The 27841-nt window shown below is 42.2% G+C and overlaps 1 protein-coding gene across 1 annotated transcript in view; it reads left to right on the top strand.

Moving 5' to 3' along the window:
- Nucleotides 1–1602: 1602 nt before the first annotated feature.
- The window catches only part of TMEM135 (transmembrane protein 135), a 176942-nt gene continuing 150703 nt past the window's right edge, over nucleotides 1603–27841 (top strand). The window contains exons 1-3 of the mRNA XM_032187777.1: nucleotides 1603–1775; nucleotides 18258–18385; nucleotides 22839–22931. Coding sequence (XP_032043668.1) covers nucleotides 1635–1775; nucleotides 18258–18385; nucleotides 22839–22931 — 362 coding nt within the window. The 5' untranslated portion in view covers nucleotides 1603–1634. The remainder of the gene's footprint in view (nucleotides 1776–18257; nucleotides 18386–22838; nucleotides 22932–27841) is intronic.

Below are 27841 nucleotides of genomic sequence, written 5' to 3'. Positions count from 1 at the left end.
GAAATCGTCGGCTTGGGCCATTATTGCTCTGGTGCGTGCCTCAATTCCCTGCCCACAAACACAAGGCAGCAAGCGAGCCTTGAGCCCAGAGCGGTACTGGGGCCAAAACATGCAAGCAAGAGAGCCAGCACCCGTAGCTTAGGCAATCGTTGCCTTTTCTGCCCACAAAAGGAATTTCCTTGCCATGGAGCTGTTCCCAGACCATACCTGAGTGCAGAGGGTCCTTGGGATCCTTCATCCACCAAGGGCCTTGAAGTAACCTGCCCTGACTGTACCCGGCGTGCTTGCTGCAGGGTGTTCGCAAGCTGTCCCTTCATAGGGACATACCCTAAAATCCCAGCCCCAAATAAACCATGATTTCACGCTGGACTCTTGCACCAGTTTTGCAACTGCCCGGGCCACAGGGGCAGCTGCTCCCCCCGGGGGGGTGCTGGAAAACTGCATTGCCCCCCTGCAAACAGAGGAGAACCTGGCTGTGCTGGGCACTGATGCACTTGAGGAAGAACACTCTGGGGAGTGACTCCCCTGATTTGCACCCCTCCAGTTTGCAACTCCCGCTGCTCAATTTGCAAACCCCAGCGTTTGCAAACCAGCCCCCAGAGGAGTTTGCAACCCACCCCAAAAGGCTTTGCAACACCCCCCTCCTCCCCTTGTTCGCAACCCCTCCCAAGGGTTTGCAGCCCCCGCAGAAGATTGCAACAGCCTCCCTCCCCCCAGCTGCAGACCCCTACCCGAGTTTTCAACCCCCCCACCCCAAGGGTGTGCAACATCCCCCTTTCCCCCTGCTTTCAGCCTCCCCAGGGTTTGCAACACCCCCGCCCCCATTTGCAGCGCCCCCCCCCAAGGCTTTGCAGCCCCCCCCTCCCAGTTTGCAACCCCCAGGCTTTACACTCCCTCCCTATAGATTTACACCCCCCCCCCCCCCCATAGATTTGCAGCCCTCAGGGCTTACAGCCCCCTCAGGGCTTGCATCACCCCCTCCCTTCTCCCTGTTTGCAGCCCCCAGGCTTTGCAACCCACCCCCCTAAGATTTACCTCCCCCACCCCCAGATTTGCAACTCCCCCCTCCATTTGCAGCCCCCCCCGCCTTTATACCCCCTCAGTTTGCAATCCCCAAGCCGTACAGCCCCCCAGGGTTTGCAACACCCCCCTCCCTCAATTTGCAGCCCCCAGGCTTTACACCCGCCCCATAGATCCCCCCCCATAGATTTACTCCCCCCCCCCTTTCCATTTGCAGCCCCCCAAGGTTTTACAACTCCCCCCCCCATAGATTTACAGCCCCCCCAGGGCTTGCAACACCCCCCCCTTCCCCTATCTGCACCCCCAGGCTTTCCACCCCCCCACACCCCATACATTTACCCCCCCCCATACATTCACCCCCCCCCATACATCCACCCCCCTCCATCTGCCCCCCCCTTCTCCCCCCCACCCCCCCACGTGCGTCCCTCCCGCGCCCCGCCCCCCCCTCCCCCAGCGGCCGCCGATTGGCTGCGGGCCTCACGCGAGCCCGGCGGGGGGGCGGGGCTTAGAGAATCGAAGGGGGGGGGAGCGAGAGCCGCGGCTGCCCGCGAGTAACCCCGGCGGCGGCGGCGGGCAGCGGCCGTGACGCGCTCCCCCCCCCCAGCGTCCCCAAGATGGCGGCGCTGAGCAAATCCATCCCCCACGGGTGCTACGAGATCGGGCACACCTGGCAGCCCCGCTGCTCCCTCGCCGTCCTGCACGTCACGCAGGGGGCGCTGACCGAGTCCCTCCGCATCTACGGCACCCTCTACCTGGTGGGTGGTAGCCCCCCTTCCCTCCCCGGGGGTATGGGGTGGGGGAGAAGGGGTGTAGGGGGGTGTTGGGGTTGGGGTCTGGGTGGTCTGAGGGGGGTGAGGGAGGGGGAAATGGTAAAGGGAAGGGGTAAGGGGGTGAGGGGTAAAGGGGGGAGTGCAAGGGTTAAAGGGAAGGGGGGGTAAGGGGGAGGGGTAATGGAAGAGGTTTACGGGGATGGGGTAATAAAAGAGAAGGGGGGTAAGGGGAGGGGGTAAGGGAAGAGAAGGAGGGGAAAAGGAAGGGGTAAGGGGGTGTTTGGGGAGGGTACGGGGGTTAAAGGGGTGGGGGGAGCGTGTTTTGGGGGTGTGGGGTGTGTGAGGAGGAGCAGGGAGAGCGCCTGGGGGATGCTGGGGGGGGTAAGGTAGGGCAGGTGTAAGGGCAGTCGCAGGTGGGGTAAAAAGGGTAAAAAAAAAAAAAAAAAAAAAGCTGTTTTGGGGCATCTGGGAGCACAGGGTGTAAAGAGGGGTATGAAAAGGCTGTTTTGGGGGTCTGGCGGAGCAGGGTGTAAAGTGGGGTGTAAAAAGGCTGTTTTGGGGGTCTGGAGCTGCAGGGTGTAAATGGGGGTATAAAAAGGCTGTTTTGGGGTGTCTGGGGGTGCAGCTTGCTTCCAGGGTGTAAAGGGGGGGGGTTCAGGGCTGGTGGCAGCAAATGCTTTGGGGGTGAACCTGGTGGGGTAGGAGGGTGCTGGTTGCTTCTTTGTGCTTAGGAGGCCAAGAGCAAAGCACATGTGTTGTTCCGTCAGTGACACCTTGGAAATAGAGTCTGGGTAATCAGTGCCTTAGGATCGAGCAAGGTTCCGCTGCGTAATGAAGAGCAAGGCTAAAAATACATGCTAAGGCTGGAGGAGTTAGGGAGGATCGTACAGGTGAGGTGTTTTAGGCTGCGCACACAGTTAGATTCGGTTATATCACCTCGGTTGTGGCTGGCTTGCTTCCAGCAAGTTAGGGCGTAGGTAGGAGACTGGGATCTGTTTGCACCCATCTGTGTAAACGTATCCTGAAAGCTGATCTCAGCTGGGATTGCTGCAGGTAAGCACTTCCTGCTGTCCCCACCTTTGTGTTTGTCCTGTAACGGTGCTCGGAGGGCTGAGCAGTGAGCTGGCTGCAAACGAAGTCTAAAATACAGAAAAGCAGGTCACTGAGTCTGTGCTTTCTGCTCTGTACCAGTGCTGGTGCAATAAAATGATCAAGACGTGAAATAGAAGGGAAAGAGTGGGATTGCAGCAGTCCTGGTGTAATAAGTTTAAGCATACTTTGATTGAAAATTGTGACAATATCGAATGCCACGCTAAGAGAAGTGACTGATTGGTAGCAGTTGCCAGGTCTGGCAGAGAAGGTTTGCACACCCAGCTGGCACAAACAGAAGTGGCAGCTGTTCGTGTGAGGGCACAGTGGGCTGGCTCAGGACATGAGTGCAGAGAAGGACATTCCCTCTTCTCCACCTCCCTGCCGTGACCCAGTAATTTTTCCCTCTGATCTGTTTTCTGATCCAGTTTGCCATGTAGGAACATGAACACTTGTACCTGCAGAGAGCGGGCCTGATGTGAGGCACGAGGGTTGTAGTGGTGATCTGTCAGGTGTGGCTAAGGAGAAAGCAGCTTAAACAGCTCCGTGGTTAAATCAAAGTTGTTCAGCCTAGTAAGTAAGCCCTGCTCATAGCTATGTCACAGCTCCTGCAGTTGTGGGCTTGGAGGAAAACTCCCCCTTTTTCTTTAAAAAGCAAAACAAACCCTAAATCCCCCCATTTTTTTTTTCCTTTCTATTTGATTTGTGAACCCACAAATGCCTTGTCACAAATCTGAGGTAGGATGGGAACCTTTAAAACCTGTGTCATGCAAGGTGCAAAACGACTGCATCAGAGTTTACACTGCCTTATTGACAGCGTTTAATTTTTTTGAAGTTTTTATTAATGACGTTTAACCTACCAGAGTAATCTAAATCTGAGCTGCTCTGAAGTCTTGGTTACCTACAGAGGGAGGAAGCCCTCATCTTCCAGTGCTCCCAGACACGTAACTGTATTCCTTGCTTTGTGTGGTCTTGGACTTGATCATGGTCCTCCCTGAGCAGGTTTGTTCACTAACCCAGAAAAAAGTTTACTGCCCTGCTTTTAGCTGAATTTTCAGCTACATTAATGAATTGAATTGACTCTTTATGAAGGCTTACTGAGCACCAGAGCCAGCAGAAGGTGAAGAGTGAAAGGGTGCAGTAGGGACTGCAGAGGGTGAAGGGAAGGCCTTGCACACTAAGTAGCTTGGCAGGGAAAGAGCTCTCCTAAGTTAGGAGCCATCACTTTGGCAGACTTAAAGCTGTGTTTGAAATCCTTGTATTTGTAAGTGAAACAGTTGCACAGCACAAACAGTCAGTCCTATATTCTTAGTCACGTAGTGGGATGGATTTAAGTTGTTTTATTTCTGTAGTCATATCTGTGATGTTCAGAATGTTGCTAGCTCTACTTAGTCCCTATCTGACAGCGCAACATCAAAAATTGCACTTTTTGTTTTCTGTTGAGCCTGTAAAATATCTTCTGCTTGTTTGTTCCTCCTGTTGCCACATGCTAATAACAAAGAAAGGTAGATGAAAGAGCTGGTGTGGAAATGAAGTAGGTTGAGTAGAGGAGAAGTTGCCAGAGGTTGTTCTTGGAGAGACGTGTGGGTGGTTAGGGACAGTTATAATCCGGAGCCTAAACTCGTAACATCTGCACCTTGTGTCTCTGGTGTTTTGCTGATCTTCACCAAGTGGGACACTGGTGGAGCCGTGATGGAGTGGTGCGAGTGCTTGGTGTGTAACATGGTGGCTGTCAGTAAGTAGCTAGAAAGAGTCTTTGCTTTTAAATAGTGCTGCGTGTTAGTGGTTTTGTGTTTTTTTTTTTTTTTTTTTTTTTAATAACAGTACTTATGTATATTTTTAGTTGGAAAAATAAGATTTCAGATAATCATTTCCCTGTCTTTATTTTGCTCCAGTACTGGTTGATTGGTTTAGCAAATGTAGGTTTTATATCTAAATTGAAATGTCATTCCCCAAAAGTATATGTAGCCATCAGATAGCAATTTGTAGATGCAGTGAGCGACCCTTCGTTATTTTTTCCAGATGCTTAGGTCTGCTTGAGAAGCTTCGGTAATGTGGTGGGTGTTGGAGGGAAAGACAATAAAATAAATTTCCCTCCCTGGAAGGGTTGATATAAGGGGCAGAGGTGGCAACTGAGGTGGGAGAAAGTGCTGAGAAATGCTCCACGTGATATATTTCCATCTCGTACTTAGCAGTAGAGAAGTTGTAGAGTAATTTTTGGAATGCTTGTACGGCATAATTCAATGTTAATAAATGCTTTCAGTGTTACATTGAGGGTTTCATAATGTGTTCAAGCAATATGTAATTAATGACAGTGTCTTCTATGCTGTGTTGTTAATTGCATTATAATTAAAAGAAATAGGGATTGATTTGGATGAGGATTTTGTTTTTAGAGAGAATTCTGGAGGGAAAACATACCAGGGCTTCTGTTGCGTGTTACACTTCTTTACGTTCCAGGCTAGAAAACTATAATGCAATTTTCTTTTGAATTGACGGTTTATACTTCCAATTTTCAACACTTAACACTCTTTTCTGTTTCAGGGATGTTTCTGTGTGAGAAAAGTTATGCTAAAGTAGCTTCCCATGCAGCGCATCTCCCTTCGTGGCTCTTCTAACCTCTTGTCATGACGAAGTATTTCTGTGAATGAAGTTCTTGTAATTGCGGTGATGTTTTTGGGGACCATGTAGTTGTCTTAATTCTGTCCCTTTCATTTTCGGAGCATCTTAACGAGTACTCCTTCTTGTAGTGCCATGGATCTGGCCGCTCTCCAAAGAGATCAGAAGACAGCGTGTGTTTATGTTGTGTTCAGAGTGTGTAGGCTGTGTGTATAAACACCGCTGTACCTCTACCCTATCTGTCCATCAGTAACACACCTGCGGGAACATCCGTGTCTCCACTTTTCCTTAATATGTGAAGCTTATCTATTAGCTATATCAGTGCTTCATTAAATGCCATCCTTTGGGGAAAAGGATCTTCCTAGTGTTTATACACTGGGTAATGTGAGTTTTCTTGGGGTGGAGTTGTACGTCTGGCTGGTGGCTCTGCTCGGTTTGGAGCACCCTGGGTAACTTCTAAAATCTTTTAGATCCAGAGATACCTGCATGCTTGAGCAACCTGAAATGGCTTCCTGAAAAGTGACAGTGGTGTCCCACTGCTCCTCAGATCCCTGGATTTTGGCTCGAGTGGAGCAGTGTCTGGATATAAGGGTCACTTGTGAACACCTTGGTGGATTGACGTTTTGAACTGTGGATTCATTTGGAATAGGATTTCACTCCTTGTTTATGCTTTTTGCGTGTTGTGTCAGTGCAAGAAAATCCAGCAAGTCCTGAGTTTATAGGTAATACTCTGACATCTTATTATGCACTTCTCCTCCAAGTTGTTATTTTTTTGAGTCACTAAACTTCTGAAGCGTCATGAAAATAACCTGAGAGCTTTTAGGGTTATAGACCACTTGAGTAAAGCTGCAGATGGAATGAGAGGGTAAGAAGGTGGTAGCTGAAGAATTTGGAGATTGTGATGGGTATGCGGCCTCGCTGACGTTTTGGCCATGTTTCCTGATGTGGAGAGGCTGGCAGGAATGCTTCTTTCATAACTGAGGCTGCTTGCGTTTCCCAAACCAAGCATCCCTGTGCGTGGGCCTTCTGCGAGGCCTGCTGTTATGTGTATTTACAGTTATGAAATCCACCAAATTGATTACTGCAGCCACTTACAGTCATGATCTTGTCTTAGCTGCTCATGCCTTCTCACACACAAAGAAGGAGGGTGCCTTTTGTATGTTGGCTGAATAACTGGACATCCTGGGAGAGCAGAGTTCTGAGTCTTCCTCAGCCTATACAATGCAAACTCACATCTGTAAGTCTTTTGTGACCAGCAGGTCAAGGACAAGTGTGTGGTGCTTCTCTTCAGTCCTTAGCTTGGAACTGTGCTATACAGTAGAAGAGAATATAGATTTTAAGGACTGAAAGGGAGTAAGATGCCACGGGTGCTGCATATTGATATGGTACTCGCTAGAAAGGTTCTGAAGCTTTGTCTTCAGTATTTAGAGCATTTATTGAAGCTCCCAGGTGAAAACACTACAAGGGAAAAAGGTAAAATTAAAAACTTCTATCTCAAAAAAAAAAGACAAACAACCACCCATAAATATAATTACACTTATTTAAAACTGCCTACCTTAATCTCTTTAAGAAAGTGTTGCTGAAAAAAGCTGTCATCAAAAGTTGGTGTACTTTATTCTTTCTGTGTGTCCAGATTAGACTTTTCTATAGACAGTGCTTAAAAAAAAAATAAAAAAAATTGGAAGTGCAATTTTATGTTTTCAGAGTTGAAGAATTTGGGCTTTTCATAGAAATTCTGAGTTTAGGAGTAGAATATGACTTTACGGTTAGGTTGTATAAGGCTGGGGGATGAAGGGCCTTGAAATGAGTGGCTGAAATGCCAGGTCTGAAGCCTTGGCTTCTGTTGCCCTTGATTTCCATTGACCTCGCATGGGAAATCTGCCATTCATGACACGCGTTAGGGCAAAGTCCTCTGTTTCCTGAGGGTTTGAAGGTTTTTGGCACTTGTTTGATGGTGGAGTGTGTTTTCTAGTGGATGTAAATGCTTGGTCAGTGATAGGAAGGCTTTGTTGTGTATCTGAGGTAATCAGATATGATGGTGATGCTTCCTCTACTACAGTAAAAATTGTCTGATTGCTGCTTTGCTGTAAAGCTTGTTCTTCTGACTTCTTGCCAAGTCATGTGTGTCCTTCACCTCTTCATTTTCCTGCTCTGATTATCTGTCCCTGCTTAATTTAAGGCAGGATCCTTCCCCGCCTTTTCTGACCTGATCACCCTGCTGTCCTGCTCAGCACCAGCTTCCTCTGCCTTCTTCTGTCCCCTATCCCTGGGAATAACAAAGAGCTGGGAAACAGCTCCAGCCCTGGCCCCACGGTGGTCCAACCTCACTGTCAGTGCAGCTCTGGCTCCAAATACGTCTCTCCAAGACAGCTCCGCTGGCACAGGAGTGAGGAGCGCTAGACCCAGATCAGGACGGATGCCAGTGGGTCCATTTGGCTTGTCCTCTGGGCTGGGGGCTTGCTCAGCTGTTATTTAGCAGAACAGGTGTATCCTGAGTCTGCTGTTCCAGTGTATTTTTAATAGTCCTTGGGGCTTGCTGTATTTTATTGATTACTTTCAAGTCATTTCACAGAATCACAGAATTGAAGGGGTTGGAAGGGACCTTGAAAGATCATCGGGTCCAATGCCCCTGCCAAAGCAGGTTCCTTAGAGCAGGCTGCCCATACAAATTTCTTCTTATACATTTTTTTCATCATTATTTTGGTCTTACTTTTCATACTCATTTCATATTGATTTTGGTCTAATCTTTGGTATTTTTCATGCTTACATCATGGTTGTTTCCTGCTGTACTTGTAATAGCCTTTGTAAAATCACAGAATGGTTTGGGCTGGAAGGGATCTTAAAGCCCACCCAGTTCCAACCCCCTGCCATGGGCAGGGACACCTCCCACCAGCCCAGGTTGCCCAAAGCCCCATCCAGCCTGGCCTTGAACACCTCCAGGGATGGGGCATCCACAGCTTCTCTTGGCAGCCTGTGCCAGGGCCTCATTGCCCTCTGAATCAAGAATTTCCTCTTTAATCTTAAACCTACCCTTTTTTAGTTTAAAGCCATCCCCCCTTGTCCTATCCCTACACCCCCTGACAAAGAGTCCCTCCCCAGCTTTCCTGTAGCCCCCTTTAGGTACTGGCAGGCTGCTGTAAGGTCTCCCCGGAGCCTTCTCTGTGAGGTTTCCCTGGGGCCTTCTCTTCTCCAGGCTGAACAACCCCAACTCCCTCAGCCTGTCTTCACAGGAGAGGTGTTCCAGCCCTCTGACCATCCTCATGGCCCTCCTCAGGACTTGTTCTAATGTGTCCATGTCCTCCTTGTTCTGGGGGCCCCAGAGATGAATACAACACTCTTACCTCAGTTTCTTAAATGCCAATTGATTTTTTTTATCTTACCCTTTCAAATTTGTTCTCCTACTTGCCATTCCAGTGCCGATACCTTCTTTTGTCTCTGTTTGACCCCTGTGTATCACTATTCTTTTTCTTAGGCTTATTTATTTTATCTAGCTTATTTATTCTGTAAACTCCCTAGGGCAGTGTTTTATACAATAGTGTTAGATACGTGTGTTATCAGCAAGCATACAAGAATAAATGGTTTTTCTTTCTGTGTAAACACAGGAGGGCTCTTTGTACTGGTAAGAGCATGGTCCAGGTAGTCTTGCACGTGGACGCTGGCAGGTCTCTTCACTGATTAGTCACCGGTCAACATTAGGCCATGACAAGAATGAACCTGTTTAGCTGATGAATGATTTTCAGAACTGCTGGATGCAAGACAGCATCACAAGCCAAAGATCAAGGTGAGACCGAATCAAGTGGGAGTGGTGTCACATCGTTTTCCTGGCTATGTCTGTGTCCCTGTGGGGTAAGGCCAGAGAGCAACTCCAAGGCTGGATGGTGCCTTTGGTGTTTCAGCCTCGCTTTCTCTGTGGTATCTCAGAGGGAGAGCTGCTTGGGTTTGTTTTGAGCCCAGTCTGGGAGTTAGCATGCACCGAACAGCCCTGTCTTACCTGGCTCTATAGACATAGTAACCGTGTGGCATCTTCCTGAGGCGTGAGAGGGCTGCTGGCCAGATGGTGTTCTAAAATAGCGCAGAATTCCTGGATATGTTAAAATGCAATTAGTTTGTTGTTACTATTTGTGCTGTGAACCACTGCACACTTGGAAGGCACGCTCCTTCTCTGGAGATACTCAAGGCCCATCTGGACACCTACCTGGGCAATCTGCTGTAGGGAACCTGCTTTGGCAGGGACCCAATGATCTCTTGAGGTCCCTTCCAACCCCTACAATTCTGTGAAGTAAGGTGGGGAGGCCGAGAAGGATGTTATCATTACCTGTGATTGTGTGTCTATATGCTGGCTTGTGTCTCTGGGGGGGGGCATCAGGAACCGTGACACGTTTCTGTCAGGGAGGTTCATGGAGTCACTGTGGTTGCATTGTGCTGGGGTATCTGGTCATCTTAGGGTTGCACAGTGTCCCATACCTCCAGGCTGGGCTATGAATGACCTACAGGTCAGCGTGTTCCTGCGTTTAGCTGCTTCTGCAAGCCAGTTTAATGAGGACTAAAGTTGCCTTAAGTGTTACTAAAGAAAGAACCTGGTTGCAACACCTTTATTCCTGGCTGCGACTGTTCTGGTCTGTTGGGGTGGCTTTCAGGACAGACCAGTAACGTCCTCTCATAAGGAGAAAATAAAGAAAAACAGTCCTTTGGTGGGATGCTTATATTTAAAAGGGGCAGAGTTTGAGAATTTCAAAAGAATCAGATACATTCTTCAGTCCAGCTGAATTCATTACACAGAAAGGTGCGAGGAGCAGCCTGGAGCCTGCATCTTAGTAGTGGTGAAAACCAGGGAAAGCCCAGCCTTGACTGACTGAACAGCTCTCAGCAAAGGCAGTGCAAGCACTGGGAGCCAGCAGACGTGCTTAAAGGGCTGCTTATAAAGCAAATGTAAGTCTGTTCTCTAAAGCTGGTACAGCTGAGTACAGGAATTCAAGGTAAGAAGTAAATTACTGAAATTTGTACCGAGTTGAAGGATCAGCCCTTACTTTTTTTTTTTTTTTTTTTTTTTTAATAAAGTATAAGGGAAACAAGTGGTGAAGATAGGCCTCCATGGAATGAGAATGGTGCTAGGACTGAAGGTAATTCAGATGTCATTCGAAGAATACATGAGTGTTCCTGTCTGTTTCTTTTTTTAGCTGGGTGGATGACATGGAAAATTTAAAAAACAAAAACAAACAAACAAAAACATAATCAAAACAAATCATGAGAAAACAACCCAACCCCCTAATGGTAATCCTCGTATAACATCTCTCAAGGGACAGAAGACATGAGAGGAGAGAGCAGCAGAGCAGTCTTCCTCGGAGTGTTGCAGTAGCTGACTTAGGAAATAAAAATATCTGGAAGTGAGGTTTTGTAATCTGTGAAATCAGGGAGGACCAGCTAATTAAAGAACAGCAAATTTGAAGGTTTAAGAAGAGGAATGTGAAACAATTTGCTGATTTGGACAACAGTGTCTTTCAAAATGTAAATACTACCTGAGGACGTTTTGAGTTTGTTATTTCAAAATCATTTTTAATGCAAGGGATTAATATCCTTGTAAAATTAAAAAAAACATATAAGAGAACATATAATTAACATACATTTAAATGTTAGGTATACAAATATTTGAATATAATTTGGAAAGATACCTGACAGTCTGTAGTTCTGCCTGTCACTTGAGTGATAAGGGATTTTCTTCACTAGTTTAAATACTGAGGGTTGCTTCACTGTTAGATTTTTTTTTTTTCCCTGCAGCTCCCTGAGAAGCGCCGACGAAAATGCCAGTCTCTGCTCCCTGGGACGGATGGCACTGAGCTGCACCAGGGGAGGGTCAGCGTGGGCATGAGGGAAAATTCCTGTGCAGTGAGGGTGGTCAGATGCTGGGACAGGCTTCCTAGCAAGGTGGTTGGTGCCCCGTGCCTGTCAGTATTCAGGAGGCATTTGGACAGTGCCCTTGGGAACGTGCCTTAGCTTTTGGCTAGCCCTGAAGTCAGGCAGGTGGATGAGATGTTGGACAGTGTTATTGGTCATCTCTAAAGGTGCATTTTAAACATGCCCAAACCTCATAGATAGCCCATTTATGAAAGTAATTGAGCTTTGGAGTCCTGGAGATTTGGCTAGGTGTCTTCTGTAGCTCATATTTAATTATTTTAAAATGTTTGTTATAATGTGTTTGATTTTAGTTGCTGTTCTTAAAGAACGAGAGAGAAATGATGATGGTTTTTCAGTTTCCATCAATCAGTGTTGTATGTGCGGGCTAATTTCACTTTGAAGAGGTACTGTTCTTGAAGTTTGTACAAGCTTAGAAAATGGGGACTTGATGGAGGAGGGAGGAAAAAAAGGATATTGTGCTCAGTACAGCAGAGTTGGTACCAAGTTGTGTGTTTTATTAGCCTGCTGCATAACCCATCAACTTTGGTATATTGGTCAGCCTGTTAGCATGTGCATTATGCCAAGGCAATGCCTCTTGTAGCATCTGTAGCTAAAGGATGTAAGTGAAAACTGAGGATACCAGAGGGGTATGTTCATGACTTTTTGTATTCTAGTAGAGGGGTGGCCCCTTTTTCCATATCCATTGTCACATAGCACGTTGTACATAAAGGTACCAAAAAAAAAAAAAGTTGTTTCTTTCTACCCTCATTTCCCTTCAGTTGAAAACAGTCATAGAGATACAGTAGCTTGTATCCCCTACTTTTTCCAATAGTGCTAAAATTAATTCATTTACAAAAAAAATGCTACAAAAGCTTTTCATCTATATGAAAGCTTTCTGTGTAGCAACATATTTCAAAATTGCAACGGCCAAAGTGGTGTAGTGAGAGTTAAATCAGAGCTTGTTTTAAACTTTAGGGAAACTGGGGTGATTGCTGTTGTAGAGTAACTGTGTTTGGTTTACAGAATGAGGAAAGAGGAATCTGCCAGTCTGGGCTAGGTGCATAAAACATAATTAGCTGTTTAGGGAATCCTTACAGTGCTCATATATTAAAGGATTTTGGAGGACAGGTTGTAATTGTGTCTTGCTGTGATCTATTAATCCTGCTGTTCCCTTCATTTATAGGTACTGTGGGTATGGGATTACCTTCAAAAGTCTTCTGGCATTGCTAAAGACCTACATTGAAACATACCTGTATTTTGTGTTTCAAGTTTTGACCAATTATGTGCAGAAATGAGGAAAGGAGTTAGGTGTTTTTTTTTTTTTTTTTTTTTTTTTTTTTTTTTAAACAAACAGGCATTCTGTTTTCAGTATTTCCACAGGTAGGTATTGGGACACTGCAGAGTACTGGGATCAGTCTTGCAGGTTGAAAGAAAACATTTCCCACATGCCTGACTTAACTTACTCAAGAGGCTCTACCTGATGATATTCACAGTATCAAAGTAATTGGCTTGGCTGGGGCCAGAAATATTTTCTCCGGAGGTAAGGCTGGCAGGTCTGGCTCCCTCTGCCTTCTTTCCAGTGTGTGTGTAGGGCACAGAGGGCACAGGTGTCATGCAAGAAGAAGCAGGGCATATATCATCAAAGCATTTCTTAATGCTGTGCAGGTCTTAGTCAGCTTGTCTGGCTGTAAAAGCAACAGTTCAGTTGTCTGAGGACTGAAGTATTGTGATCAACATGAATTTCACCCAGATTCACATGTGCATACCCTTATACTTGTAGTATCCAGTGATACACATAATAGGTAGTATAATAGTCTCTTCTGGATTTCAGTTGTCAAGTTAAACTTATGCAGAGATGCGAAAAATGCAGCAACATAATGATAATTATCTTAACCTATACACGCTTACGCTTCTAATTCTTTACTTTTGTTGCCATGAGGTTTTTTACTTCCTTCAAATTTCAGCTTATGGTTCTATACGAGTTACTCAGCTGTCATTTAAATAACAAATGTCTACCCTTGTATGTAGGACAGGCTTGAATTTTTGTCTTTAGGGTTTGCAAATCACTGGAAGAGTAACAGTAGACCTTTAAAACGGTATGTGTTGGTATTTGAATTCTTCTGATTTCTTAATATTTGAATATCTTTTTTTTTTCTTTAGAATTCAGTCTGTTACTTTCAGTTTCTTCCTGGAACCTACTTCTATCCCTGCTGTTCTGTGTTTTTAATCATGAAATATCAGGGCTTCTTTCTGCTTCATCCTTCTTCAGCAGCATGCCTGTATTTTCTGCAGCCTGTCTTGCTATGAAGGGGGATCAAGAGCTGTAACCTGTGGATGCAAATAGAAGGAAACTGCAAAGTTCTGAAATCTTTGGACATTTGTAGGCCATCTGCCTTTTGACAGTGCGTGATTAGTTTTAAATTCCCTTTTGCTCTTAGATGTTGAGCACTTGTGCATCTAGAAAATTATTTCTTATACCAGAGTGAAAAAGCTGGGATTTATTGATTAACTCTTAGGAAGCTGAGAGTACAAAAGCATTAGGAAAGCTGGGCTCCTTCTATCTATAGAGCCTCCCCTGGTCTGGAGAGAAGAAAGGGGAGTGAAACTGCAGGAAGGGCTGCAGGGGCTGGTAGGGGCAGCCAGCTCAGCTGCTAAGATGGGTTGTGAGCAAGGAGTACTTACATCTCAGCTAAACACTTGCATAGGTCAGATAAAGACTGCATCTGCAGATCGTGCTACTGCTTAAAATTTCTTTTTAGTGCCTAAAAATTAGTAGTGTACAAAAAATCCTTAAGTTGTGGTGAGAGGATGTCAGTTTTAGTTTCTGAAATCTGGGTTTTCTTTATTGAATTTTCAGAATTCTAGCAAATTAACTGACAAGAAGTGGTTATGTTCTGCCATGACACAAATGCTTAATGATTACTAGGACTGGAGTTTTTTTGGTGAATAAATGAATCATAAGTGTTAGGTATTTCAAACCTGAATATTCTTTACCTGCAGAGGGCAAATCTGCTTAAAACGTTAGTAACAAGCATACTGGTTTATGTGATAGAGTTTTACTGGTATATTAGATAAATATCATGGCACTGGTTTTATTAGGTCTTTTGTTTCCTTTTTATTTTTTTTTTAACTGGTTGATTTCCATATACATGGAAATAAGAAGTACAAGCCATGTTGTGCCTTTTATCTGGAATGCAAAGCAGCACGGTGATGTCTGTTAGCATGTGTGGAACTCTTCCACAGCCTTACCGATATGTGTAATTTTTTTTAAAGGAAAAGTGGTTCAGTACAGAGAGGGGTTATCTTGGTCAAATGTAAATTCCATTGAAGGGTGGACTTAATAACAGGTTTTCTCCTAGGCAGCTGAGTAGTTCTTTTAAATATCCTAAGGCCAGGTCATTGGATGCCTTGAAAATAAGACATTTTAAGAGTAACTTGGTGCTTAATGGAAAACCTGAGTAGGAGGTTGCAGCAGATCTGATGTATTCCTGGTAGCTGGTGTTACTCAAAGGAGATGCTGGAACATCTCTCTTCTGACAGCATCATTCTTCCCTCTGATTTTGGTAAGGCTGCATTGCTTTGGAGAAGTGAGGAGAAAGTGAAACCTGGGTGGTAATCCACTGGAATTTGATGGAGTCTCCTCCTCCTGGCTGCAGGTGTGATTTTTTGGGCTTGTTGGTGCCTTCTCATAGGCAGGAGAAACACAGTGGCCCCAGAAGGAAAGCAGAGGGAGAGCCAGCACCAACAATGGGTTGGACTTCCTGCAAGATTCTCCCATCGTCTTGTAGTGGTGTGAGGGGTGTGTTGGTTCTGTGCCATGCATTACAGCAAGACCTCGGGGTTAGGAGGAGAGGTGAAGCAGCACAGGCTGCTCGAGGCGGAGGAGCAGTGGTTTAGTGTGTGGGTTTCACGCAGTGGCAGACACTCGTGGCATTATCTAACACAGCATTGCTCCACCAACATTGCAGACATGCCGTGCTATCTTACTAAAGCTGGAAACTTACAGTATTTTGTAAGGGCTGAAAAATTTTATTTTGCAAAGTTCTTGTTACTCCATCTCCAAAAGACAACAGTGAAACTGAGAAACTGTGGAGAGGGGTGAGAACAGCAGTGGGGAGGTACAGAGCTGCTTTTGGCCTCCTGGATGCCTGGTAGTGGAGTATCTGGGACAGCGCATTGATTTAGAGTTGCAGTCCTTCCTTCTTGTAGTGAATAACTCCCCAAATGAACTTTTACAGCTGTCAACACTAAGGTCCTGATACAGATGACCCTTAGGTGCCTAAATAAAGGAGTCTGAGGATTCATGTGCTCCCTTTATGTAGAATCACAGAGTGGTTTGGGCTGGAAGGGACCTCAGAGATCACCTAGTTCCAAGCCCCTGCCATGGGCAGGGGATGCCAGCCACTAGAGCAAGTTGCCCAGTGCCTCATCCAACCAGGGCTTGAACACCTCAAAAGATGGGGCATCCACAGCTTCTCTGGACAACCTGTTCCAGTGCCTCACCACTCTCTGAGTAAAGAATTTCTTCATTATATCTAATCTAAATTGAACCTCTTTTAATTTAAAGGCTCATTAGTTTAAAGTCCCTTGTCCTATTGCTGTGTGCCCTTGTAAAGAATCTGTCTCTATCTTTCTTATAAGCTATCTTAAAGTACTGAAAGGCTGCAGTGAGGTCTCCCTGGACGGTGCTGGAGCACTGAGGCCACGCTTTCCATGAAATGTGCATTTCCATGTGTCCAACTCTATGGGGAGTCTCGCATAGCTCAGGTCACTGGACAGCCTTGTGCTCCGTCTGTTAGTGCACTCTGTGTGGAAATTAATGCCAGGGAGATGGCTATGGGACGTTTTGTGCCCTCTCCTTTACTGCTGGTATCTGCTTCTACTGTTTGCTGCTACACCTTGAGCAGTGGGTTGATTGTTAAGGATTTGGCCTGCATCACTGTGACCTCCCAGCTCACCTGAGTGATACCTCCAGGATTTGTTCCCTCTCAAGCTGCATAGCTTTTATATGTATAGCTCTTCCAGTTGTTATGTGCCATGCTTCCTCAGACCAGTTTGTGGGTCGTTATCTCTGGTTCTTTTCTTTTACTTGGGAGTAGAATAGTAAAGAGGAGGGAAAGCAGCAACTTAAAATAGTGTAAAGCTTACTGGGGGAGCTACAATAAACATTAACTTTGACATTGATGTATAAGATAACAATCTTTTCTTTTTATACTCCTGATGCTGTGAGGAAAGAAGACTTTACACTTCAGCTGTAAGAGCTATGTTCTTAAAAAAAACAACAGTGTTCCTCTGTTCCAAGTGTTGGCGACCTTTGTACAGTAGGCTAGAAATAGCAGAGGAGGGAGCAACTAGTAGTAATCTGCTGTTTAGACTGCATTAAGACTTTGCTTCAACAGAAAGATTATCTGGATTGCATTATTGCCTAATCCATTATGGTTTAAGCAGTCGTGATGCTTGATTAAGTATTGTGCAAATCTGTTTTCAGAAGTCTGTTCATGCACATATTGCTCCATAATTCTTAGTTCAAGCTTCATTTTGGATACTAATTCTGGTGGCACTCTCTTGCAGTTCATTCTAGCAGAATCCTCATCCCATTTCTTTACCTAAATCATCTTGCTCATCAGTGCAAGTGGACAGATTTTGAGAAGAATTCACTCCATGTTTTTAACTTGAGGAATTGCGCCTTTGAGAGGTGTTGCTGAGCCAACAGGTCGCCTATCTTCGTGTTCATTGGCAGTTCAGAGAGTAGTGCTTTCTGTCTACAGCTTCTGTAACTCTTAGATTGCCTGAGAATTCCTGCTAATTTTGAGAGGCCCTGGGAAACCAGTGCAGATTATTTTTAAGTAGCATTATCTTCTTAAAAATCTACTTCACAGTGCACCCAAATTATAATTTAAGGGAGGCATGGGAACATGGAGGTTGGAGGTGCCCATGGAGGTTGTGTGGTCCCAACCTTCTGCAGGGCCGGCTGGATGAGCTTGCTAGGGGTATCTTTCAGCTTCAGGGACCTCCAGTGATGGAGAGTCTACAACTGGCAGCCTGTTCAGTTATTCAGCCATCCTCAAATGAAATTTTATTTCTTATACCTAACATAAGCTTTCCATACTTCAGTTTGTTGTCTCTTGTCCTAGTTCCACGCGCCTCTGAGGGAAGCTTTGCTCCTTGTTCTTGCAGTTGCACAATTTTGGTGGGCAATAAAGATTTTGAGGACCTGTTGTGTTTCAGTCACTAATGGTTCTTTATAAAACATGGAACAGAAATCAAAGCGACCAGGAAGAGCTTTTATTTTTTAGATCTAACCTGTTTTCTACAATAGGCAGTTTTTAGAGATAACATACTGTTTCTATGAAATATGTCAGAATATGTTCTTCTGGCACATGGTGAAATCTTTCTGGGGGGGCTTGCAGTTGGTTAATTGGAGTAGAATATCTTTAGTAATGCCTAGTCACCTCACAGACACGGTGTAGGGCCTCTATTTGGGTAACTTAGTGATATTCTGACCTTTGTTAGGAGATAATTGAATTGCCTGAAAGACAAAATTCTGTGAATTTATTGCTTCTTAAAGTTCTGATATCTGGCAGACAACATTTCTGACTATTATGGCCAATGGTAACAAGGTAATAAAATTCCTCCTATACTTTGCATTAAGGCTGGTGTGTTTCCTGGTATAAATGTTGTAACATCTGGAACAAGTTCAAAGGAAGTGGTATTGTTCATAAAACCAGCAAATTTAATAGGATTTGATTTACTACTCAAGTGGGCATATCTCGTTTTCCTTTCTTGATTTTTTTTTTTTTTCTCTTTACGATGCAAGAGAGACTCTGAATTAAAGGTTGTCCCCGTTTTTTTTCTTCCCTCCTTCATCAGATTGCAGCTATTCTCAGGAAAAGAAAACTTGACTATTATTTGTACAAGCTGCTACCTGAGATCTTGCAATCAACCTCCTTTCTGACAGCAAATGGGACCTTGTATATTGCTTGCTTTTGCATTCTAAGGTTGGTATACTGTCCTAAAAATTCAATGTAATATGAAAGCCATTTTTATAAAGTTTCTTAATTTATATATAAAAAAAACCAAACTTGTCTTTTTTTGTTTAATACACATTTGTGGTGGGTAGGAGTAAGCAATAGCTGTGCTTTCTGGTTTTACCATTTGAATATGCAGTTTTGTTTCTTTCCCCTCCATTTGTAAAGTCTTTTACATCAGTAAATGAGACAATGTATTCACTTGATTCCCTTTTCTCCTTGTTACAAATACATAGTTGCAGGAAATTCAAATGTATCTCAGGGAGGACCTGAGAAGGCCTGATCTTTCTCTCCTAGAAAGATTTGATGTAAATGGACATTTCAAATAAACAGTGGATAATGTGATTATCAGAAGTTATGCCTTCCAAATTAACTCATTTTCTTTGAAGGATAAACACGTATCTGATCATGAGCTGGTTGTGCATGATATATGAATTCCCAAATGGCAAGATTACCAAGATTGTTTGCTAGGACTCTTAAAGAAGGAAGATTCCCTACCTTCTAGGAGTTAGGATGTCATTAACAAGCAGTTCAAATGTGTGAAACAAAAGAAGGAATAAATAATCTGTTTGTGTAATAGGAAGAAGTTGCCAATAATGTTCCTGTTATGTTCTTTGTCCTACCTAATCTGGAAAAAAGGATGAAGAATTGTGAGATTATTTGAGGCTATTTAGGATATGAAAGTCTAAAATTGACTGTCAGCTATTTCAGAAAGATCTGTTGATTAAAATGGCTTATGAAATTTGATAGAGGGAAAATGCAAAGCAACCTAAAGCTGTCCTATCCTGGTCATGCAGTGATGAACTTTAACTTCTCTGCTAATCAGGAAGATGTTTGAGAGTCATCAGGGGTAGGTTCATCACTACAACAAGTCACTTTAGTGCTTAACTCTTGTCTCCTTGACCATATTCATGAAGAGAAACTGAGAATGAGCCAGCAAGCAGTATACACAATATCTTTAAAAGCTGTGTACAGTGTGCCTTTATTTATTTTTTAAGATCTAATTCTGAGCTCATAATGTTGATAAGTCCCTCACTTGGAGTGTACTGAATATAAACATTGTCTGGCAGCTTGAGCCATATAAGCTTCCTTCTCTAATCTGCTTTTGGGTGGGTGACAGGACAGAGATCTGCATGTGAGACTTCTCTGCTTTTTTTAACCACCTGGTGCAAAACTTCTTTCTGTTTGCACTTGTATGATTCGTTGAATTAATTACTATATGATACAGGGGATTTTTAATTTCTTTCAGTAGCCCATGAGAGCAAAACTAATTGTATAATTTTCCAGCACAGAACACGATTTGGTATTGTATTTTTAATCCATCCAAGAAATGGCAGAACACTGCAGATGTATTGCTTAACTGTGTCCTAAATATTTCTGAGGTTTTGAGTATGCAAAGAGATTGTCTGAGACTTTAGAGATCTAGGTCCTCTAGATCTGATTCTAGACAGTGGTAAGAGATTAAGTGTGATTTGTGCAGTCGAATGTGTGCTGCAATTTTTGTTTCCTTTTTGGTGGAAAAGCTTATTAAACCCTTCTTTGCATAAGATCATCTCAGTCCAAGTCTTTTTTTTTTTTTTTTTTTTTTTTTTTTTTTTTTTTATGTCAATGTCTATCCCAGCCAGAGCTTTGGGTTGATCCAGAATTTCCTGCAGACTTTATTCCCTGAGTGGGAGAGTTTCCAGAAAGCAGGAGGGGCAGTAACTCAGAAGCAAAGCTGTCCAGCAGCTGGCTCCTGGAATTCTAGAGCAAAGCAACAGATTGAAGGGTTTGTAGCTGGACACGTTAACTTGTATTAATCTGCACAACTCCTGGTTTGGGAAAGAGCTGCCTGTTTTCTGCTTTGTAACACCAAGGAGATGTGTTGGCAGGCGTGTAGGGTCTCCTGGATAAAGTGCCCACTTCATCTCTTCGTACTTTGATCTAAGTCTCAGTGAATCTGCAGTCACTGTGTAATGCTGCATTATGTAGAAATTACTTTTTTAGTCTTCCAGTAGCAATTAGAAGACCTAAATGTGAAATATGACTTGCAATAATATGTGTTTTTGATGTTTTTGTAATATTTCCTTGCTTTCCACCAGGGAAAACCACCAAAATGGAAACAACCGCAATTACTTTCAAGGGTGTAATATTTTAGACAAGAAAAGTCAAAATAAATGATTTCCAGAACGGTTTAATATTCTTTCTATTTCGTAAGTGCCGAAAATTTCCAAAGCATCTAAGCCCTATTTCAGCAATAGCTTAGGCTCTAGATAGATGTTCTCATTCTAGAAGGCATTACCAAGCTAAGTTAGCTGACTTTTTTTTTTTTTTTTCCGGAAGTAAATTGGTGAATGTTGGCAGAGCAGGGGGGCTGGTGGTCTGTTATGGGTGTGTGACAGATCATCTGGGGATTGTAATCCCTTCTGCTGATGGGCTCCAGAAGCCTGCATCTGTCTAGGCTTCAGATGAAAGTGCTGGGCTCCTCTGTTGGCGAGTGTTATGGTGGTTAAAAGATAGGGGTGATTTTTAGGTTTACAATTTTACTAAATTAATGAAAAAACTCATGAAGACTTGGTTCTGTTAGTATAGCAACTAGAGTGATTCAGTTTGCCCATGTACAGCTCTACTTCAGCTTGCTTAAGTTAATTCAACCTTACATATCACCCAGCTTTTCAGCTTTGGATACAGTTGTACTGTGAGGAATTAGATGCATAACTAAAAAGAGAACCCATTTCTCATTCCAGTGTCTAACCGTGGACCATGTAAAAATGACCATGTAAATAATAACGAAAACTTATTTTCATTTATTCCCGGATATTTCCCAGAAGTTTAAATGTTTTACATGTTTTACTAACTGGTCAGACACTGTAATTTTCACTGACTTTTATTGTGCAAAATATCTACTGTTGTTTCCCAAACCTTATCAAACTGAACACGTACCATTCATAGAGGGAGTGTAAAACATGCAGAAAGAAAAAATTCCCGTTTCTTTCCCACAGAAAAGACGTTTGTTCTCTTACTTAACAGGTGTGTCTGATAGGATGTGTTCATACTGAAGCTGTTTAAAATGGCCTCTCTGAAACGTCATACAGTAATTGCTTTCCAAGAGAGTCCTAATAATGAACTTTAGCTCCTGTGGCATTTGGCATTGTCATCCTGAGAAATTATCCTTTTGCAGCTGTGGGAATGAACGGCGTGTGTAATTGCCATTACATCACTTGTTGCTGATACACTGGCTCTCTTTTTCACTTATGAACGTAAGCTGGCATTGCTCGCTGGTCATGTTATTTTTGCAGCAGAAGTGTGAAGTGAGGCTAATCGTGCCTTTTACAGCAAGAGGAAAAGTGCTCTAATCCACGTGGTTCTGGATCCACTAGTTCATGCTTTTGTGTTGTCAGCATGAAATTTCATCTAAGAATATTTTTTCCTACACTGTGTTTGGCATTTTGGCTGTTGTATTTTATTCACTTTATTTTTAGAAGGGAAAGATTCCACCATAATGCTCTATTTTCCTTAAATGATGGTGTTTATCAGCTGAGCAGCACCCGTTTAATTGAAGTGTATTTATTAATGCTACCAAATTTCGTGACTGCCTGACTATTGTTTGCTTCTGTGGCCAGGCTGAGTTACTTTGATGGTGCAGGTGTTTTCAGCAGATCTGGTGGGGTTGAGGCCGTTGTCCCCCAAAGGCATTTTGGTCTTCATACTCTCAGTGACCAAATACTTGCTTAGATGTCAGCATTTGTATATTTTTTTTTTCTCCACAACTCTTCAAGTTGGAAGAATTTTGATACTTGACGTTGTGTGGACTCTCAGAGAAGCCCAGATCTAGTTGCAAAATGTGAGAGCTTTCCCACTGGCCTTAATGCAACTGGCATTTCACTGCTGGTTCTAGTTGTAATGTGCAGATTAATACCCTGGCTCACTGTGAGTGAGTGATTTACTGTTTTTAGCAATAGTTTCTCTGTCTTCAGAGCATGATGTATGCTAGAATAATTTGATTTGATTCCTGGCTCACTGGATCACATTCCTACGTTCCACAAGGCACATCTTCCTGAAGATGTATTCAGACAAGTAGCAGAGAAAAGAACAACTATTATTTATTAATTGATAGTTTTTTTTTTTTTTCTGTAAGGAGTGTCTGCAACTTTTCAGAAATATCTCTTGGAAGCACTGTTTTCTTTAATGTAATCCTTTTACATGAAATGAAAATGTTAATAAAGTATTTCAGGTGTTTATATATACGTAACCTCCCTGAGAAGAACTATCCAACTGCAAAAGTAAAATGATTAGTATTTATTTGTAAGTATTGATTAATATAAAGGGACAAAATCCATTTTAATGGAACATGCATAATTTTATGATAAAAGTAATATATAGTGTTGGATGTCAATATTTTGTGTGCTCTGCATGTAATACATGTACAAATTACATTTTTCAGGAAACTACTCGGAAAATTCTACTTCTGGTCTCCTGGTTTTGGTGCTGCTTTACCAGCCTCTTATATGGCTATTCTCATTGAAAGGAAAAGCAGGTACAGCTTATCTTTATGGATCTTCTTTCATATAATATTTCTTGGTTTTGTCACTTGACAATTCAGTCATTTTGTTTCCAAGCACTGGATGTGTACTTTGCTTGCAATAGTATCTTTTGCAACCTTAGAGTTAAGTATAGGAAGCTAAGGTGAAAAAACACGTTACCAGTGATCTTTTTTTTTTTTTTTAGTTGTTTGTTATGTAATTGGGTTACTTAGGACAGCCTAATGAGGTTGGGTAGTTAGGATTGCCTAATTATTTCGTTTGTTTTGTTTTTAATCTTTTAAGGCATTAAAAGATTAAACATTATTTATAAGATTATTTATAGTGTTTGCAAAGGTGCTGCAAATGAAATTGTTAACGGAAGGTGCTGATGACACAAGCTAACAAAGTGACACCAGTGAATGTAAAGGAATAATAGGATGTCATGGGGAAAAAAACTAACTTGAAGAGCTGACAAAATCCAAGCTGGATGAAATGTAAAGATGAGAAGGCAAAGCTTTTTGCTTACAAAATGATGCTGAAGCTTAGCTATCGACATCAAGCTCAGTACAAAAAGCATGAGGCAGTGGGTGGAAGCTCTGGGAGATCCATGGGTAGCTGAAAGCTGCTGTTTATGATGTGGCCATGAAAAATGGCAGAAGAAATCTGGGATTGTAAGGTTTTAATGGTTTGGAAATGCAGCTTACATTGATAGCTTGTATCAATAATGAAAACTATAATGCTTAATTATTTTAATAATTAATATTTAGATGTTTTAGTTATCTAGTTAGTATAATTTATTTGAAGCATAGGTGGAGACGAAAGTGTAAAAGAAAGAATTATTCTTTAAAAGAGATGGGGCTTCATTCCTAGAGATGGTGCAAAAGCAATTCTGATTACTATGAATGTGAGGAGCTTCTGTATGCAGTCATTTCAAAAAAGAACTGCAAATACATACGCTTTGTGTTGTCACCTGATTGTCAGGCCCTATTCCTAAACTTCAGTTGAGTAAGCAGAGCCCAACATGATTTTTAGGTAAGATTGTCAAAGCTTTCTCCTTTGAAAATAATTCATTTTCCATTGCTTTTGGAAATTGAGGGATGTTCTTGTATATATATATAAGAACTCCTGGAAAAGTGCGAACACTTGTGAGCCATGTTATTTAATGTAACAGTAGCAAAAAAAAAAACAAAAACAACAACAAAAAACACATTGAAGTAATAAATTATTCTGTTTTATTTAGGAAATTGTTATCCATTTATTTATTTACAAGTCCTTTCCAGCTGACTGGTTTTCATCTTACTGTGATTACTTCCAAAAAGGGCGGACACATTTTGGTAGAACTTCTTGTAGTTCTGTAGACTCCGGCATTATGTTGGCATCAGTGTTTCATTTTGCAGCGCAAGCAAATGCGTTTTCCTCTTTTGATTGGGACACTTTAACTTTTCCTACAGACCTGTTACAATGTGAAGACTTCATGTATCAGGCTTCTGTTATTTCTAGACAACAATAGATAGACTGCCAGACTTATTTCTTCTAATTTTTAAGTTTCCTGTAGATTTCAGTGTGTTCCTCAGTCAAGAGCTGAAACTGCTTGTAAGTGCAAACCATACAGGGGTTTTATGTAATAATGGAACAACTCTGAGATCTTGTGCACAACTGAAACTTCTTAAGTGTAGCAAAAAGAATGCATAAAGAAATACGTCAAATTTTGAAAGTCTTAGTGGCAATGCAATAAAACTTTGCCACATTAACAGGCACCTATTTAGCTTCTGGGATTTGGAAGTAATAAAATTTGAGATACAGGTGTGTACAAATGACAAAAGTAGGCACCCCGTGTGTGTAATGCATAATGCTGAAATACATGTACTTGATTCTTGCATGTCATGAAGAATGAAAAGTATGTGTCCTAATGTAACTTGCCTAAAAAGTTCACTTTACATTTTATCTGATGCAATATAAAAAGGTATAGCACCTATATAGTATATAAATTGGTATAGCACCATAAAAGCATGAAGTTGAACTTCTCAGAGAGGCATTTTACACTCTGCTGATTAAATCCTCATAAAGAGATAAAATTGCAAATATTTGTACACAGGAAACTGTGCTCTTATTCCTCCAGTGCTGATAATATTTAGAAGATGTTTATTCCATCTTTATCATCAAGTTGGGAAAGAAGGATATTCATATGTAGTTCTCAAACAAATAAGATGATCGTGCTGTTAAGCAGGAGTATGATTTCCACAGTACTTAGTTGTGGAAATATGCCTGCTGCTGTGCTGGGAGCTTGAAAATGTGCAGTCCCTGTTATTAATGAAAAAATAGATAAATGAAATCAAGAGACAGTTGAAAGTTTAATTGTTTTTAAGATAAAAAGATGTTTGGAATGTTATTGGATGCTAACCATGTAAACTGCGTGAAATGCTGGTGCTGACAGATGCAGTGAAATACGACTTTCTGATCCCAGATCTATTCATTTGTTAGCTTTTGTTACAGGCGAGATCAGATTTTAATAGGCTTTTGTGGTCTCTTAGGAAACTGACTTCGGACATAGAGAGACAGCAGCGTTTTCAGTCATTTCCTGGGTAGCTTTCAACGGAGCATATTGAGAAGTCAGGGAGGTGGGAAAAAGTCCTGACTTTAGTTCATAAACATCTCTAGCCCTTTAAACTGCAACTAGCAGCTGGCAGCACCATCAGACTTAATCACTTAATCTCTTCCCAAGTGGAGACCCTATTTTAAGTGCCTCACTGGCATGTGCTTGCACAGCATCCCTGTCAGTCCTCAACTTGGGAACAGCATGCTTGTAAATCACATTTTCCTGAGTGTTTCTGTACACGTGTGCCAGCCTTGTACATTTTAAAATTCCTATGGAAGAATGGGAAAAAGAGCCGGGCAGCTGGTCTTTCAGGGACCAGCATTGCAATCATCAAGAGGAGTGGGTTTTCTAAGGTGTTGGAGAAGTGGTTTGGTTATAGTTTGTGTCTGTGTAATGAGTAACTTAAATTTGCGTGGCACTGGCAATGGAAAAGGGAGGTGGGATTGAGCAGAAATGCCAAATGTACTCAGAAAATTATCTACATTATATTATACCGCTATTTTTCTATACAAAAATATAAATTGCATATTAGTATGTCCATGTGGATTCTATTTTGTGATTATAAAGCACAGTTTTTCTGTGTATGAAAGGTAGTTTATTAGGATCTGTGGAAAGGCCAAGGAATAAAAGCATTTGTAAACTTTTCTGGATGCTTGGGCACATATGAATGTTCTGTGGTTTTACCAGAGAAGAACACGTCACGGTATGATTAATTAATGTTTTGATAAGAATGATTTTTTTTGCATAATTGAATGTAGATGAATAAACATGGATATTTTAGTTTGTGATGTGTTGATTCACATTCTGCCCCTTTAGCGCTCTGACCCTGCAGGAGTAACTTGGAATTTTTGCCTTTTTATGGTGCTCTGAAGCTGCGTGGGTTGCCTGTTAGGGTCAGGAGGAAGCATCCTCACTGGCCAATACAGAATTTAGAAACTGAAGTCTGATGTGTGTTAACTAAATAGCTGGTATACATTTGATGTTCTGAGAAGTACTAAGAGTGCACAGGGTTAGGTATCATTAATACTAAAGTTATTAGTGTTAGTCCTGCCATGTTGTTTCTTTTCTTTGTATTTATGGCTCCGATAGATATGTTAAAAATGAGAAATGAAACAAAACCTTGTAGGTGTTACTCATGTTATGGTCTTTCATGTCAATAGAAAAGGTTCTTAAATGTAAGGAAAGTATTCTCTTTTACTGGACAAATGTAGAGTTCATCAGAATAAACAATTTTCTAACTCCCTTTGATTATTTGGCAGTAGCTTCAATGTTTTATTTACTTTCTAGGTATCTGTTACCCTAGTAACAATGATTATTAGGGGTTATTAATACAACATGCAATTTCTTTTTAGTATTAACAGTATTATTAATATTAATAATGGTTGCTGTTGTTATTAGAGTAAGTAACCTCCTAACAGGTGTACTTGCACAAGTATATTTAAAATAACATAGTTTTCTTTGCGGTTTTACTCTTGTATGATGTGTCTGCAGTTCTTTTGTCACAATTTATTTTTATAGTATTGGATACTAAAGGTGTTAAAGGTTAGTTACTTCCTTTTGTTCACATTCATTTTATGAAGCTTCCTTAGGAAATCCCTGCGTTCATTTTACTGACCTCTGTACGGAGTTGTTTCACCAGTGTGCTCCCTGCAGGGGTTGTTTCAAGCTCTGGATAAGGTGCAATTCTATTTTGAAAAATTATTATTTGCTAATGCCTTTTGGCTTGTTTGGAATTCTAAGTTACTTTCCTATAGCATCTAATAGATGAAAATGACTACAAAGAAGGCATGGGCATGTAGCTGAGGAGACAGCACATGGCTCGGGTTGAGTGGCATCGCGTTGCCCTGTGCTGGGAGTGCCGGGGCTGGTAGCAGGCGAGGCAGTAACTGAATATACTTGTTAAAATTGCTGTGAATGAAGCTGCTGAAATGTGATATGAGGCTTGGCTGCAGCCAGTGTATTGCTGGAATTAGGACTGGATGGGTTGTACCTTTCCTATTTCTAAGACAAAGAGGTTTGGTGGTTCAGTGAGCAGCCAGGATTTAAGACATCTGTGATTAATTATTCTCAAAGAAAGGCGTGATGCTCTCTCAAGTGTTTTGTAAACCTGTTAATGCTTCAAATCCATTTAGGTTATATTTTCCTGATAACTAAGTGGCAAATTTCAGTTTGTTGGACTCTTGTTTAAAAAAAATAAAGTATTAATGAGTTTCAATAGCTATTTATATAGCTTTTACAAGGGACACAGCTACAATTTTAATGAAATTAATTGTCTCGCTGCCTGGCTAACGTCTTTTTTTTTTTTTTCCATTTCTGCACTTGGTAAGC

Source organism: Aythya fuligula, chromosome 1 (assembly GCF_009819795.1).
Source record: "Aythya fuligula isolate bAytFul2 chromosome 1, bAytFul2.pri, whole genome shotgun sequence".
Classification (NCBI taxonomy): Eukaryota; Metazoa; Chordata; class Aves; order Anseriformes; family Anatidae; genus Aythya; species Aythya fuligula.
The sequence above is the reverse complement of the archived record's forward strand: the minus strand, read 5'-3'. Positions and strand labels throughout refer to the sequence as shown.